Source organism: Stylophora pistillata, chromosome 11, assembly GCF_964205215.1.
Source record: "Stylophora pistillata chromosome 11, jaStyPist1.2, whole genome shotgun sequence".
Taxonomy (NCBI): Eukaryota; Metazoa; Cnidaria; class Anthozoa; order Scleractinia; family Pocilloporidae; genus Stylophora; species Stylophora pistillata.
In genome coordinates this window covers 15,430,801-15,447,578 of record NC_142529.1, presented here as the reverse complement: position 1 = coordinate 15,447,578, position 16,778 = coordinate 15,430,801, and the positions used below count along the sequence as shown (strand labels likewise).

At 39.6% G+C, this 16,778-nt stretch overlaps 1 protein-coding gene, 1 long non-coding RNA gene and 1 pseudogene across 3 annotated transcripts in view; 2 read left to right on the top strand and 1 right to left on the bottom strand.

The window, feature by feature from the left end:
- The window catches only part of LOC111333387 (ubiquitin carboxyl-terminal hydrolase 24), a 45,354-nt gene extending 39,775 nt beyond the window's left edge, over positions 1–5,579 (top strand). For both annotated transcript variants that reach the window (XM_088739637.1, XM_088739636.1), the window contains 7 exons: positions 391–474; positions 1,058–1,166; positions 1,599–1,717; positions 2,289–2,402; positions 2,996–3,061; positions 3,803–3,872; positions 4,345–5,579. In XM_088739637.1, the coding sequence (XP_088595763.1) occupies positions 391–474; positions 1,058–1,166; positions 1,599–1,717; positions 2,289–2,402; positions 2,996–3,061; positions 3,803–3,872; positions 4,345–4,712 (930 nt within the window). In that variant the 3' untranslated portion in view covers positions 4,713–5,579. The remainder of the gene's footprint in view (positions 1–390; positions 475–1,057; positions 1,167–1,598; positions 1,718–2,288; positions 2,403–2,995; positions 3,062–3,802; positions 3,873–4,344) is intronic.
- A 438-nt stretch (positions 5,580–6,017) lies between these two features.
- Positions 6,018–15,401, bottom strand: LOC148720251 (uncharacterized). The gene is made up of 5 exons (XR_015993531.1): positions 14,266–15,401; positions 10,877–12,890; positions 9,827–10,252; positions 9,156–9,261; positions 6,018–6,035 (listed from the first exon to the last, which is right to left on the bottom strand). It is a non-coding gene; the product is annotated as an uncharacterized LOC148720251 (long non-coding RNA).
- A 930-nt stretch (positions 15,402–16,331) lies between these two features.
- Positions 16,332–16,778, top strand: part of LOC148720250 (uncharacterized) — a 1,626-nt pseudogene continuing 1,179 nt past the window's right edge.

Below are 16,778 nucleotides of genomic sequence, written 5' to 3'. Positions count from 1 at the left end.
AGTGACTAATATCTAATTCCTCTTTACAATATCAACTCTAAATTACACATTAAGGTAACGGGAACTAAGGAAATGATCACCTGCGAAAGGAACGTTTGACTGTTAAACAAATTCTCCTTGTCAGCACCTGAGTAAAGGTTTAAAGAAAAGTATGAAGAATATACATACTGATATCAGGGTGTAAATGGCGAAGACGTGACAGTGTGAGGGTTCCAGTTGTGATCAGCAAGTTAATGTCAGGGAACAGTAAAACAATTCCCGTTTCTTACTCGTTTTTTATGACTTTACAACCCTTGAAGTCAACGGATATCAACACTCAGCTAGCCGGAAGAAAAATCAGAAGATGCAAAAAGAAACCAGTCTGAGTCCTTAATTTTATTCTCTTTACAGAATCGAAAGACTTGTGAGCACCTTGTATCCCAAGCAGCCTTTTCAAAATTTCTACATTTCTTGGTCGGACCCAATGCTGAAAATGTGGGTATTTTTATGAGTTATGTTTCACCTTGTAGTCAGGGATAACAATGACTGTATGTCGACTGTAGTTTGTGGCGCATTAGTTGTCTAAGTAGTAGTGAATGGTAACATAATTACATGAGCTCTCAACAAGTTGACTCAAAACTGCAAAGGCTCCTCTGCTCAGTTTGTGGACGCATGCAAGGGACAGCGCGGTCATAGGTCCAAATCCTGTGGAAAACTTCTTCAATGTTTTTCAGATTGTATATTTCGCTGCGAAGATCACTCGACTATTTTAAAATATGGATTGATCTTCGCAGGGAGATTATAATCTCTTTACCTCAGTCAGATATATGACTCAATTCATATTCGCATCATGTTGACTGATATTTGGTCTGGACGATAGAGACTGGGAGATAACGTTCTCAGATCTCTTCATATTGCCTGTGTAAGACTAATAGCGAGAGATTTTATTACTTTTGCCTTTTACATATACCTTTACTAACATATTTATCATTAATTCGTTCATTCGCGTATTCACTCATTCTGGCATTTTTGTCCATTTAGCCTTTTATTCATATTTACCTTTGTTACCCGTAACTAGGGTTCTAACCGGAGGTGGAGCTCGATTCAGGCTCAGGAATTTACTCATCTGTACAGTGTCCTGGCCACTTTAGTTTGCTCATGTGATGTATCTTCACAACTTACCGTCGGTAAGAGCACACCTCCACCATTTATGAAATTTTGAGAAATCGTTGCAGTTTTGCTCCTTGAATGGGTACTATTCTTGTTTTTGTTTTTTTTATCGTAAGATTCTCATGATTTTTTTCGTTTTCTGGTCGCTTGTTCCTTTCTTTTTGTTTGTTTGGGTTCAGGCGGACGCTGCTGTATAACCCAACATACTTAGAGTGATTGCGAAAAATTATACTTTTTTTTTTTTTAATCTTCAGCTCACGTTAAAAATTAAAGAGCTGACAGTTGATGATGAACCAGATACGACATTAAGCCAAACTCGCCTATTCTATTCTGAACCTCATTTGTCACTGAGCAATCTGCAAGAGTAGATAGGCGCAAAGAAACAGCAGAACCTGGATCAGACGCACACCTTGTGTTAACTTTTTTTTTTTTTCTCTTTTGATTACTAGAACCCAGGTCTTTGCGGCCTATGTTCCTCGAAACTGTCCGTGCTGAATCTCTTATTCCAATGCCCCTTCAAATGGAAGAAGCCATCTTCAGGACAAACAACGATTCTTACATCAAAGAGGTTAGTGAGAGAAAAAAACGAGAAAAAAGTATAAAAGCAGTGTTACGTTTTCTTTGTATTTGGTTAGATAAAATAAGTTTCTTTACTTTATTTTTTGTTTTTTTGTTTTTTGTTTTGAAGAAATTATATTATTGTATTTCTTTTCTTGGAGAAGGTAAAACGGTTTTATATGACCTGTAAAAGAGTAGCTATTTCTGTGGTATCTGTCTGTTGTATTCGAAAGCATGGAAATCTTCGGTCAATTGGTTAAATCATAATTTTTCTCTTCCATCTCTTTTCCCTTTTCTTCCCTTTTTCCCTTGTTTTTTGATATTTTCTTTTGAATTCATTCATTTATCGCGAAAAAACTTGTGAATGTTTCACAGTACACACGAATGTATAACTGGAATAAGTCTTTGTTACTTTATACCGTGAAGACTCTGTTCCCCCTCCCCCTTCTTTTTTTTTTTACCGCCTCCCATCAACAATTCCTGCTTGCAATTTGTAACTAGCCCTGTTATGATGTCATACTGTTCAGCTATGATGTCGGTATTAGTACTAGAAGCTGTTTGTTGCTCCATTTGCATGCCAGGTGTCTACAGCCATTTGTGACGTCCTGGGCACATCACAACAGATTATCAACATGTTCATTCACTGTAGTTGGTGTAACGAGGACTTTAGTGTCAAAGTGTTGAAGCACATCAGGGTACGTCCGCATTATTGTTTTCCTGCTTTTGTTTGTTTCTATGCATCAATTTATTCTTGTCCTCAAAGCCCGTTCGACTAGCCTTCAAAATTCTCTAATATTAACGAACGTATGAACAGAAGCACGGTCAGAAAGACAGACCCACTGACTGACCAACGGACCAACCGAGCGACCTAAACGGTAATTGACAAATCACTGACTTATCAATTGCGTGATTGACCAAGTCTCTTCTTGGTTAAGCTTGCACAAGAATTTTCCAGATGTTTCTACCAAATCTCTTCTTGGCTAAGCTTGCACAAGAATTTTCCAGCTGTCAAAATAACCTAAATAAATTTGGTAGAGGACCCCATATTAAGCAGACACCATTAATTGCAGTTAGGACACCTTATGTCACAGTCTACCTGACATGGCCAGATTTGAAAGTTAACTGATCGCTCGCTGTATTTACGTTTAAAACATCAGTGCTGTCGCGCAGTTTGTTAAACGTCGTAAGAGTATTAGGTTGATACTAGTCAGAGTTTCACTGTTGTCTGCTAGTTGCAGGTTTCATTTTTGAACAAATCAAGGGAAATCAAAGCACGTTTTTTTTCCAGACCCTCCTCGCTACTGTCCCTGCTAATGACATGAGGAATTTGTTCGGTGCTCTGCTTGATTTACTGGTAAAAAAAAACAACTTTTACTCTATGTAGAATACTTAGTCTCTATCTCGCCGCACTCCATCAGAAATTTAGATTCAGAAGCTAAGTGGAATAGCACACCGAAAAAACAACACGAAACAATACAAATTATTTTGAAGTTGGAAAGTAGATGAGTGGTTACTTGTACCTTTGTTCTTCTGAATTGGTTATTAGTTCTGCAAGGATGGGCTGAAATACTCACTGTGGTCTCCTTTCGTGAGTTTTATGTTTAGTAACTTGTATGACCATTAAACGCCTCCCGGTTAGCTCAATTGGTTAGAGCGCCGGATTGTGTTGTGCGGGAGGTCGAGGGTTCGAGCCCCGGCCGGACCGATACTCGTGGTCTTAAAATAAGTGAGGAGAATTTGCTACCTTTCTATAATCAAAAAATGGATAGATATTCTAGTCTTCTTGGATAAGGACGAATAAACCGTAGGCCCTGTCTCCTGCAGGGTTAGGGGTAGGAGACGTTAAATTCCCACGCGCGAGATTGTAGTGTGGTGGATGTCCTCCCCTGGGTTGGGATGGGTGGGAATTGGCCCTGAAAAGCCCCTATGGGGAGTGGTCAGGTAACGTATGTATGTATGTATGTATTCATTAGCTCTTTGCAGTTAGCGGTCACTCGATTCATCAATGGTGCAGAATTTCCTCATTGATGTATATTACCAGAAACCTGGGCTATTCTTCTCTTGTAAGTTGTCTAAGTCTAGTTACTTTGAACAGATGGTTGAGGATCCTTTGCAGTTGTTGCGTATCAAATATGTGGCCGATGAACCAGGAGAAGGCGTCCTAGGTAAGTTATTTACAGCAAACTTTCCATGAGATGGTCGATTGTGAAGGGAAGGAGGTTACTGTTGTTAGGAGTTTGGGAAATAATGAACTCGACTGCTTCGCTATTCGTCTTTATCATGAGAGGTTTGGCGACCTAGTGTATTGTGCCTTCCCCCCACCCGATGAAAATAACGGCATGCCAGCCAGCGTTCAGCAAAACTTAAGAAAATGGTGGGAGAGGGGTAGGGGGATTACCTGTTACGGATTAGGATCCCGATATGCTTAGCGGTTTTTGGTAATGAAAGTGTAGTAAGCTCTCGCCGTAAGGAAGAATTAGACTCGTACACTTCAACTGTAGCGCTTTTCAGCTATTGTCTTAAAAACAATGCAATTGATTGTAAGTTTGAGGTGGTCATAACTACGCCCATTAAAGCCGATGATCTTCCTGTTTTCTAATTAGTTCCTAGGATGAGCTATTCCTGTTTGTTTTCCAGCGGTTATCAAGACAAGTAACACGACTGACAGTCGCCGGGCATACCAGTGCATAAAATTCCTGGTTCAGTTGGCAAATAAATGTCCGCAAGCTAAAGATTACTTACTTCAGAATTCGTCACGCTGGCAATGGGCTGTTCAGTGGCTCAAACGAAAAATGAACGAGCATTACTGGGCCCCACACACCACAACCTCCAATGAGTACTCGTCTAGCCGAACATTCCAACGAACTTCGAGCGCTGCCGACACACTCGCCGAAGCTACAGCTTTGCTTACCGAACTCGAAGCGAAAGACGGCGAAGCTAACACGTCTGACGAGTTGGACGACACAGCGACAAGCGAGGACTGGGAAAAGGAAATGACAAGTTGAGTAGAAGTAGAAAATATCACAGGAGAGGAGAACAGAGGTCTTGGCAGACGATACAGTACAATTAAATTGTAAAGACCAGTAACACCAGAGGATTTGTTGCAAGTACCTCGTTCGCATTTTCCTTCCTCTTATATTCTTAAGAGAGTAGTTTGTGCGTTATGGACATTGATAAAGACCACGTTTTCGCAAGGCTGAAAAGAGACAATGAAAGAAAATGACTGTGATTTTCTAGAAACCAGGTATCGACTTGCTGCAGATGCTTTCCATGTGCTTTTCTGCTGGGAGACCGAGATTCCACTTTCTGACTGAACACGATCGAACGCACACAGATGCCTATGGTAGACTAGTGCCCTTTGGCCGCAATCTGTCTTTCATACTATTAATAAGTACATTTTCCAATGTTGGGAACATTGCTGTCCCACGTGACTGTGGTATGACGTTACTGTCCATGCGTTTTTCGTCACATTGATCGCACTAAAGTAAACAATTCTTTGCGGGAGTGATTATATCGCGCCCATAAAACAAAATTCAACAAAACGCGCTAAATAGTCGAATTTACACCAAGAACATTTGGAATTAGTATCCGCTGATAGCTGTTTTCGAATTGCCATTTCATAAGTTTAGTAAAAATGACCCTAATTGTCTTCTCTTGGGCAGTTTTGTAATTTTAAGTCTTGAGTGAGTATATTTCCTTAGTGGTGAGACTGTTGCTGTTATAACGGTTGCTAACCTTCTGTCCACCTTGCGACAATTCCAGCGCCATTTAAAAATACTTACATTTTTCGCACTAGCAATGCTATTTCACAAGACTGGTCTGGAAATTCTTTGGAAGATAGAGGGAATAAAATACAATATGAAGATTCTTTACCACTCTTTAATGTGGTTTCTACGGCGGTTCTCCGATCAATTCACAATTCCAGCTTACTTTTTATTTTTTACTTTTTATTTTTTTTCGTTCTTTCGACCGTTTGCTCAAAATTGATTCTTGTAATTTACATCAATTTCTCCTCCTCAAACCGACATACTCTCTCTCGGCGTCTCGATTTAGATGACCACCTTAAGAAACTAGAGGTGCTCTCGGCTATTGCCTCGGGCAACTCTTACGCTTCTTTTGTGCTCTCCAAACTTCCCACGTGCTCCATAACTCAATAGTGCACGCTAAAGCATGAACCAATTGTTAATTCTCGAAACCATTGATGTCCTTAAAAGAATAACATTTTTGTGCTTTACATGTCACGTAACCGGAACAAGCTTTTGATTTGATTTCTTCGATCGTTCTTTTTCGTTTGTCGAAAAAGAACGTTTTCGTTCTTTTTCGTTTGTCTAGGCCTGTTTCGCCCTAGCTCTAATTGCTCTGGCCGGTGATATTGAATCTAACCCTGGCTACCAGACGCTACACGACATAAGGAATACTCGTGGACTGAAAATTGCTCACTTAAACATTCGAAGTCTCGTACACAAGACCGACTCTTTGCGCCTTGAGGGAATCGACAGTAAAACAGTGGACATTCTAACTCTATCCGAGACATGGTTGGATGGGAATATTTGCGACACAGAAATTAGTCTTCCTGGATTCGTGTGCGTTCGTCGGGATCGCACTGGCATTAAAGAGGGATATCGTGGTGTAGCTATCTATGTGAGAGAAGGTTTGACTTTTCGCCTGCGGAATGATATTAATACTGGCAGTCAGGAATGTCTATGGATCGAGTTGATTAGAAACAAATGCAAGCCGACACTCGTCTGCTGCGCTTATAGGGCACCGGATTCTGACTTTCAGACCTTTATTTCCTCGCTACATGAGAGTATGTCATCTGTGGATCTGGAAAAATCGGATGTGGTGATTCTAGGCGATTTTAACGCAGACATGATGGCGAGTTCTAGATTGGCAAGAAGAGATAAACAAGAACTTCTTAACTTTTCGCGGGCCTACAACTTCACTCAGTTAATAAAAGAACCGACGCGCATAACTGACACCTCGCGGACAATGATCGACTTGCTCTTTGCTAATAATGAACACCGCATTGTCAAATCAGGTGTTGTTCCGGTACCGCTCAGCGACCATTTTCTGGTATTTTGCATAATTAAAGCTGGTATTACAGCAAAGGCTAAACCGAGAATACTCGAGAATCGCTCCTATAAAAATTTCAATCCGACTTTATTTAATGATGATCTTAGGGATATTCCCTGGCATATTGTTGAAACCGAGGACAACGTCGACGATGCCTTGTTTGTGTGGAACAAAATGTTTTCGGAGGTTGCTGATCAACACGCACCAGTGAAACGAAGGCGTGTCAAGGGAACGCCTCTTCCATGGATGAACAGTCAAATAAGTGATACTATGAAAGAACGTGACTGGGTGCATAGAAAGGCGCGAAAATCGAACTCGGCGCGTCTTTGGTCAATGTATGCAAAGCTTAGGAACAAGGTTAATGGCTTAGTACGTACTGCCAAGTCTAAATATTACAGTGACATGATCGAGGAAGCAAATGGTAACTCAGAAAAGGTGTGGAAAGCAGTGAACGAAGCATGCAATCGGAACTCATCTTCAGAGAGTATTCAGTGTATTATCTCTGATGGCGTTCAGCATATAACATCCCAATCCATTGCTTCTTCAATGAATAGCTTCTTTGCTTCCATTGGTCGAATTCTAGCAAATAGAATACCAACTTCCGCCTTGAATTTAAATTCCATTTTAAAACACTCGCTTTACCAGTTCGATTTGACTGAATTGGATCAATCATTTGTGCTTGAGCAGCTTTTGTCATTGAAGACAAACAAAGCGATTGGTCTTGACAAAATTAGCGCGAGACTTCTTAAAATCTCAGCTCACACTATTGCACCATCTGTTGTTAAACTTTTGAATCTTTCAATTCGCACTAGTCAATTTCCCAAATTGTGGAAATGCGCGAAAATCACGGCATTGTTTGAGTCAGGTGACAGGACTAACGTTTCCAACTACCGCCCCATCTCAATCCTCCCTACACTGAGTAAGATTTTGGAGAGAGCGGTACACTTGCAGCTGTATCAGTACTTGATTACCAATCATTTATTGTCCAACCAGCAGTTTGGTTTCCGGAAGGGTCTCTCAACCACAACAGCTTTGACCTCATTTGCCGATGAGGTGCTCTTAAACATGGAACAAGGAAAGCTTTGCGGGGCTGTGTTCATCGATCTAACCAAGGCATTTGACACGGTAGACCATCAAATAATGTTATGCAAGCTATCCGAGATCGGCCTTTCTGAAACAGCTCTTTGCTGGTTCCGTTCTTACTTAACTGGTAGACAACAGCGCACTTCATGTGGAAATGAGTTATCTGAGGAAATTCCAGTCACGCATGGGGTGCCACAGGGTAGTATTTTAGGGCCTTTGTTATTTGTGATTTACATAAATAACTTGCCAAATGTGCTTAACTCCTGCTACGCGTCACTTTATGCAGACGATACTGTGATTTATTGCTATGGTACATCCTCAAAGGAGTTGAGTGATAAGTTAAATAACGATCTACTAGGTGTGGCGAAATGGCTTCATGATCACAAACTAACTTTAAATTTGGACAAAACTAAATGCATGCTTATTGGTAGTAATAGGAAACGCGAAAGCAAAGTAGATTTGTCTGTTTCAATTTTAGATCATAGTGTAAGTAATGTTCGCAGCTTTAAATACCTCGGTATACATATATCTTCGGATTTCACATGGACTGATCATATTGAACACCTAACTGGGAAAATCAATCAGAGGCTTGGGCTTCTCAAGCGTATAAAGCATTTATTGCCTTTCAGGGCGCGTTTACTTTTCTATAAAGGGCTTGTTATGCCCCTTTTTGAATATGCTGATCTAGTATGGGGCGATAAACATAATATTACCCTTATGTCTAGTTTGCAAGTTTTGCAAAATAAGGCCGCTAAAGTTATTTTAAATAGACCATTCTACTCATCCTCCACTGAGGCGTTAGCCGTTCTCAAGTGGCTGCCTCTAGAGAAAAGGCGATTTCAAAGAAGATGTGTACACGTATACAAATGCATCAATGGCCTAACTAATCACAATATGGACTTGATTAGACAAGACGTACTTCATAGGCATAATACACGTAACAAAGGCAATTTTAGATTACCGCGTGTCAAAAGAAATTGGGGGAAGCAAAGATCACAATATCATGCCGTTTCCGATTTTAACTCCCTCAGTCAGACTATCAAAGACTCAAAGAATGTCAATAGTTTTAGACGTAATGTTTTTAAGTTTTTAATATAGCTACTTACGTTTAATTTTTATTTATACTTATTTTTAATATATTTTTGATTTTTAATTTTTTATGCATTTTTTGTATCCTTTTAATCTCTTTGCAATTTTATTGCTTTCTTGTTTCTACAATATATATCTAGTTTCGAGGTCCTTTTTGAAAACCATATCTGTTATGAAAAAGTTTCCTCAATAAAGATGATTACCGAAGTCCTCTACCTGTACCACGTGACCTCCACCTGCGATCTGTTTCGGGGTTTCCATTTTTGCCTTATTACCAATTCCCACGGCCCCTGTACTAACGTTCTTTTTCTGTTGTTCAGAGGTAGGCAGAAATAAAATTTAAATCAGGAGCAAGCTGATATTGGAGAGTCAGTGACTTAAATGAGGAGCAAGGAATATTGGCAAACGAGTAAAAGAACTAATTTGAATATATCAACAAAGTTGAAATCGTAAACTGGCCACCGTTGCGGTTATAAAAGCTGACGTTTCGAGCGTTAGCCCTTCGTCGGAGCGAATAGAGGTTGTGTGTGCTTTTAAAGGCAGAAAATGGAGCTACGTGATTGGTGGGAACATGGCAACGAGAAAAACACGAAAGGACTTGCTACCTTACTGAATGACTAGTACAGGGACAGATGAACCATTAGCTGAACAAATATAAATTTTAAACGATATAATGACACTTTAAAAACACAGTGATAATGTCTATTATTATGCGAGCTGCACTTTATATTGGCAGTACGCTAATTGGTGCCGCAAGAAAGGAAAATAACTGACAAAAGGTAAAAATAAATGGCGTGTAAAACGAACTTGAATGGGAACAATATAAAACTGAAATATATTATGGCTGAAAAGTTACCCATAACAAATGACTCACTTTAAATTCTTTTTCTGCATTCGCAGCAAATGGTTCGAAATTGAAGCTTTTGCTGGGATATGTGAGATCTCCATTTGTGAATACAATTATGACATTTGGTTTGTCTGGTCTGTCTCCTCCGCCTCGGTAAACGACTCGTCCAATGCCGATTTTAAAGCCAGATTGGTGCGAGTTTTAAGAAACACTTTTGCAGGCTTTTCTCTACGAGAGAGCTTTCTTGTCATGGCATTTTGAATCCGCAATTGTAGACGCCAGGTTCGCATTCTTGTGAAACGTAATTAGGCTGAAGTGATCGTCTTCCGGTGCAGGATTGAATTTCTCCACAAGCTCACCCAGGAAGGCGATAACCTTTTTCAGATTGGGTCAGTTTGATACTCTTACAATTCCAATGTCGAGTCCAGATGTGCATGAAGGACCTGTGGAAAACTAAAATATTGGTGATGATTAAGTTGCTATTATTCATTTAACTCTCACTCTGTTGTTAAACTATGCTCTTGTTTTCAATTTATTCCCTTTTCTCCCGTTTTTCCAAGGTTCGCTCCTAATCCGAGAAGCTAAGGAAGAGTTTTGTATTATAACTTAGCTGTTCTGCGTCTTTCAATTTACCATTATCAAATAATCGGTCCAAGGAAACTGATTGCATGGCAGGCTGTATCGTATACATTACGTAAATCAATGACAATAATTTTTTCTCGCGAGGCTTCGCAAATAAAACCAGAAGGTGGTAAGTTCGGAGCGCGGTGATAAAATAGAGAGAGATGTAAAAGAGATCAAGCAGAGTTTTATATCTCTCTGATAAACCCTGAAAATAACAAAGCAACGAAGTCCTCCTTAATATCCGCAAATTGGCACATCAATACCGAGTGCTATACAAATTATCACTCGGAAACTCCAGGTGGTAGTTTACTAAACCCAGGCAATTTCCTGGACAAAAATTGTGCATATTACAAGGTTTTGAAATGTTGATGCTTTCAACGGAAGTGCAGTTATGTAGATGAGAAATTTTTGCCTTCGTTGTACAGAAGAAAGAGTATAAGTGAAAATACATACAGCATTCTGCTTCGTTGCACGATGCTGTCTTTCCAACTGGTCCCAGTTCACCGCAGTCCTTTCCACCGTTAGATGGTGGGGGATTGGTGCAAGGTATTGTCAGTACTTTTGTCCTTTCTCCGCATGTCACACCGCACTCAGACTCGGGCCACTCAGTGTAACCACCATCAATTGCTACATAGGAAAAAAATACAAATCGAATCAAAAGCTGTTAGTTCAGTTGTGCTCATTTGGTACAGTTATTACATATCAATTGAATGACCCTGAAAATATACTGGTTAATACAGGGACTGAAACATTATATGAAACTACATCCTGTTGTGGGGTAGGGGATCGTGATAAAGTTAATATTGCATAAAGCATACTGTTTCAAAACTTGTTGCAATTTCTCTGAAAGGTTTTTATCTCAAAAAACTCAAATCATAGCATGATATTGTTCTTCCGTATTTCTCAGTCCCTTGAGTAAAAGTTGAATCCAGCTTGCAAAGCCACGAGAAGATCTGGATAGACTTTTGATTCGTTGTAAGACAAGAAGGAAACGGTTTGATTAAGTCAAATAGCTTCTAACTTTCCCAAGCCCTAATTTTCGAACGTAAGGCACTATCCCGGACATACCAAAACTTCCTACTTTTGGAAGTCGTGTCACAGGTACATTAAAACTCGGAGAATAAGACCAAATGACTTTGAGAAGAGTGCATAAATAAAGCAAGAGATCCTTACCATACATGCCTTCAAGAAGTTTGTCCAAACTTTGGGAGAATCTGGCAAGATTAAGGTACAGAAGGACTGCTCCCTTTATGCCAGCAGTTGTTTTTAGTTTTTCTTTTTCAACTCGTGAGGTTTCACCAACTCCTACCACAATTATATTCACGTTTTCTCTCTAAATCAAAAATGTAAAATAGATCAAAGGATAAATGTATATAATGTGAGTACATAAACGTTTATAGCGACAAACATTTTTAAAGGATAATATTGCTTCATCATATACACATGGTAAATTCAATGAGGATTTTGATATCTTACAATAAAAATATAGGGTGGCTACAGACGACCCTTTTTGACTTTTGTTTAAGTGGAGCTTTCCTGCTTTGGCTATGTTAATGGTGGGGTCTACATGCATGAAGGACTAACATAGCCGTAAATGTATCCTCCTTACTGCAGCTGATCGTGGTATTACTGGATATATGCCTCACTTCCTCTGGATTACCTCTAGTTCAACGTCGGTTGCTCGAGACTTCTTTCTGTAGTACAAAACAAACCCCCATCACGTTTCCCATTGCATTGTTATACGAAGACACCTTGGGCTGGTGTCAGACCGCGGTATTACACCTTCAATGGACTTTTTCTCCAGTAAACCGATTGTGGTAACTTTGGGTTAGCCCTTCGTCAGAGCGAATGATGAAAGGCCAACGTTCGAAACGTCAGCTTTGAAACTCTTTACGGTGGCCAACTTACATGATCGATTCAGCTGATAAAACCAAAGTTACCTTGTTAGACGCAGCACCACAGTTTCTTTTGAAACTTCTCCCCTTTATTCATTTGAACTGAGAATTAATAACGATGTGTTATGGATCCGCTACATAACTTCCAATGCATTTCTGGATTTCCAATAGGGAATCAAAGGCCTTCTATTATTCTTTGCCATAAAATACTTTCCCTTGGTAAAAATGAACAAAATGTTCGTAGCATTAGGCCTGTCTCCTCCTTGTGGGGGTGAACAACACGTTCACGGCACGATCCATGGCAAGATCTGTTCTCTTTCCCGGATCATTAGGTTCATAGCTGAATTTCTCCTGGATGCTGTTTTTTCAAATTCGTGCTATTGTAATAAAACGTGTCGTTAAAGTTGTTATGGATGATGACGTCCAGTTCGAATGAGCCAATAGCAAAATGATTTCCTGAAAAGAAAACGCCTCTCTTGTCCACCAGACTGAAGACCAGCTTTATCAGAGTTTTTCTCTGCCCTTTCTGCATGCTTCTTGATGTGTCACCCAAAATCGCGATATCCATAGACCTATGAATAACGAAAATGTTTTCAATTTTTTGATATTGATCCCAACTTGATTATCTGTTTCAAAAAAGATTTGTAAGGAATATACATTTAGTAAGTTACGCAAAGAAATAGCACAATTGTCCAACTTAAAAATTTAAGTCTCTCTCCTTGCAAAATATTCTCTAAGTGTACACAGTATCGTGATATCCATCTCTTGATCAAGATACTTAGCTACTGATGATATCATTTTTATCAATAAATTATCATTTAAAATATCAACATGGACACTAAGTTCTACACTCGAAGAGTATAAATTGTTGCCTTGCACGCTGGTTTAGTTGTTAAAATGTAGCACGCGCACTGGTCCTAATTGGCCATCTGGTATTTGTGTTTGCGTTCATCGATAATGTATGCGAAAAATGTTTTCTTGTTCTAAAGAAAGCAACATGTTTCGATAAAACGGCTTTATTATTTAATTGGCTTCACTTTCAATTAGCATTGTTTGATAATTGTTTTTTATTTAAATATGTAATCAATATCTATGTGCTAAACCGAAGATTCATTCTGGCCCAGCGTTACACTCAAAGGTACCTGAACGCGCTACTCACTGTCATTGTTCTTCAGAGTTTGAGCAGTCGCTGATAATAAAAACCTTTTGGGTTTGTATCATCTTAACTTTGGCTCGGTCTTAAGGTAGGAGACATTTTTATGCACATATTTCATTCCTTTAGGATGGTTATCGGTTCGGTGGTTTTCTAAGAAATCGTCTGGTTCGTTGCTCACGAAACAACTTAAAGGGTGTTCTTTTTATTAACTCAGAAGGTCGTAAAGAAAACTAATCAACCTTTGGTGAAATTTAAAAAATAACACAACAATTTTGAATTGATATGTATGGTGCGAAAACAGTGAGCAGTGGAAAGTTTAGTCGGACAAACACCCTATCCGAACCATTCATGTTCTAAATGTTAGCTCCTGTCAGTCAGTCTGTTCAAAAATTAAACTGGAGAGGATACGTTAGGCTTAGTTCCGTAATGGTTTGCTAGGAGCCTTTGAGAAGAGGAGCACTGACCTAAACCTTCAAGTCTCGTCTCGACCAAACAGCTTTGTTCATCAAGGGATTATCTCGTCAATGCCTTCATCATTAACCATTCGCTAAGGTCTTTTTTCTGTGACGGACGCTCAAAAATTAGGTTATTAAATAAAGATGAGAGTGACTTTCGCAGTAATGAACACAGCTTAAGCAGTAGTTATATTAAAGCATGAAAATAATTTATTTTTATAACTGCTTTGCACTGTAATCTGCAGTTCAAATATATGATATTCACATGACCACAGTCATTAGATGAAGATCAAGGAGGGCAACAAAAGATAAATAACTTGAAGTCTGTTAACTAACCTTATTATATAGCTGGCGGCGTCCGTGGGCAATATGAGACAAATCCTGCGTTCTGATTGGCCACTAGCGATCCATGACTCAGTTTGGACAATATCAGCGATGAAGTCGCAAAAATCGGCAGTAGACAGTCAAAACAAAAAAAAACATAAACGATCCTCGTCATTATTGACTCTTATGATTAAAGCGAAATCTTTTTGCTGTATAAAAAATCCTTTATTGACCAAGCTTGTTCGATCAAAATGGCTGGATATTATCCTCGTTATTTTATTGCGTTTTTCATGGACTGAGATGAAGTCGAGGTCCATAAAGATACAAAAAAAGGAACTCGGCTAATATCCAATCATCTTGACCTCGTGCTTGGTCAATGAGGCATGTATACATTTCCAATACACCGTGTGTATCGAACAACCCCCGCGCACTAATCCTGGGGATGAGCTATCGATTAAAACCGATACTAATGTAGCAATGGTGTCAGTAAGGTTCCGCTGCAATCGAATTGAATGAAGAATGATGTTTTTTTTGTAACAGTCCACAGCCTTTTGTAAAGAATTAAGGAATTCAAAGGTACCGCCAAGGAAATAATACGCATTGCCTTTTCAATCTTGCTCCCCACCTCTTAAGCAATTTTAAGGTGAGCTTCACGGAATTCTTTGGTTTTTTCAAAACTGCCAAGATAGCGATACGAGTTATTTATCAAAATTCCTTCTTTACTCTATGGCTTCTTATTTTGAAACAACGAAAATGGTAGAGTATACGTTTTCACCCGAATAAGAAAAAGAAAGGGAAAGGCAAAGGTAAAGGCAAAGCACCTAAACATCTTGTGGTGGAAAATTCAACAATTGGAGACCAGGTACTCATCGAATTTACTTTCGCTATCTGTCCCGGTTGATGTGGATGAAATGTTCAAAATATGATTGGCCCACCTTCGGTGGATGAATGTCCTATGAAACATGATTACCTTCCTTATGATAAGGCACAGTCCTCTTCTACCTCAGACACATCTGCCTCGGCGACGACAAGGACAATATTGCTTTGTCCTTTAATTTTCAAGGACATATATGAGATAAATGCTCAGCTGAGAGTGGATGGATCTATGTGTTATGCTTTTTGTCAAATGTTTTTTCCATTCCCCCATGAGTTTTGTAAACTAATAACTAGCCTCCCCATGTGTGCCCACTGTGCTTAAAACTGATTTGCATGTTCAGTGGAGCACGTAGTAAAGAATTAAAATTAATTATCGTAATTGCGAATTCGCCTCGACTACGCGCGGTGGGAAAATTAGGTCATGTGACTTACAATTTAAAAGGAACAATTTATGCTGTAACAACATTCGAAGCTGGTCATCAACGATCGTAAACGCAAGCATCAAGATAAAGCATCGAGATAGCGAATCAAGGGTTTCAACTACTCAGAAACACAAATTGTAAGTTACGAAACCGTTTATCATTTCGACTAAGAATATTGTAGATAATAATATATCCCGAAATTATTTAATTTTCAGTTCACTACGACGTAACCACGGATGTAACGAGCCGTGTCTCACTCTAGTACAAATAAAACCTGACAACGTTGATCCCTGGTGGGCTAGTCTTCAGAATAAGTAGCCCCTTCAACCATACGAGCGAATCAAAAACTGTTGTTGTTGGTTTATTTTTGGCGCGAAATTTGTATCGCAATCGTATTCTATGACGTTATATGCAAATTTATAGAAACAAAAAGACCATCGTACACGTCACAAATTAATATTCCTAGACATCTGATCGGTTTAGAGCGGTTACATAGAGGTTAATCCAGCTCTCTGATTAGCCGTACCCCAAAGGGTCCCCGGGCTTATGAGACAGGACCTCCATTTATCGTCCCTATCCGAGAAGACTAGAAAGTCTAATCATTTGCAGATATTACTACAAAGGCAGCACTTTCTTCTCAGTTATTTTAAGACCCTGAGTGTTGGTCCGGCCGGATTTGAACTCACGAACTCCCGCACAACAGTCCGGCGCTCTGCCAATTGAGCTAACCGGGAGGCGAGGTTTGTGGATCACAACAGAAAGCAAGTCTTGGCGGTGGAAATGAGTTGTCCCTGGTTGGATAACCGCGGAAAGAAGGAGAAGGTAAAGACGGAAAAATATGCCCCACTGCGATGGGAGCTTAAAAAGCAATATGCTGGATATTGCGTGGAGCAGTAGTTATTGATGTGCTAAGGGGGTGGTCGAAGGAGCTCGAGAAAACAATGAAGAAGCTTTTGGGCGCTAGGAGCAAGGAAGTCCTGCGAAAAATGCAGAAAGCGACACTCTTAAGGTCGCTTAACATTGCGCACACCTTCAAGGCCACCGTCAAGTAACGGTGCGAACTTTAGTGTTTTAGAGGCTTTTAGGGAATATATCGTTTTAGTTTTTAGACATAAACATAGTTATCTGTGTAGACCCCTTGCACATGACGTCACTAGTGATTTAGGATCACGTGACAATTTCCATCTGGAGGACAACCTAGCATGATAGATCGAAAGAAATATACGC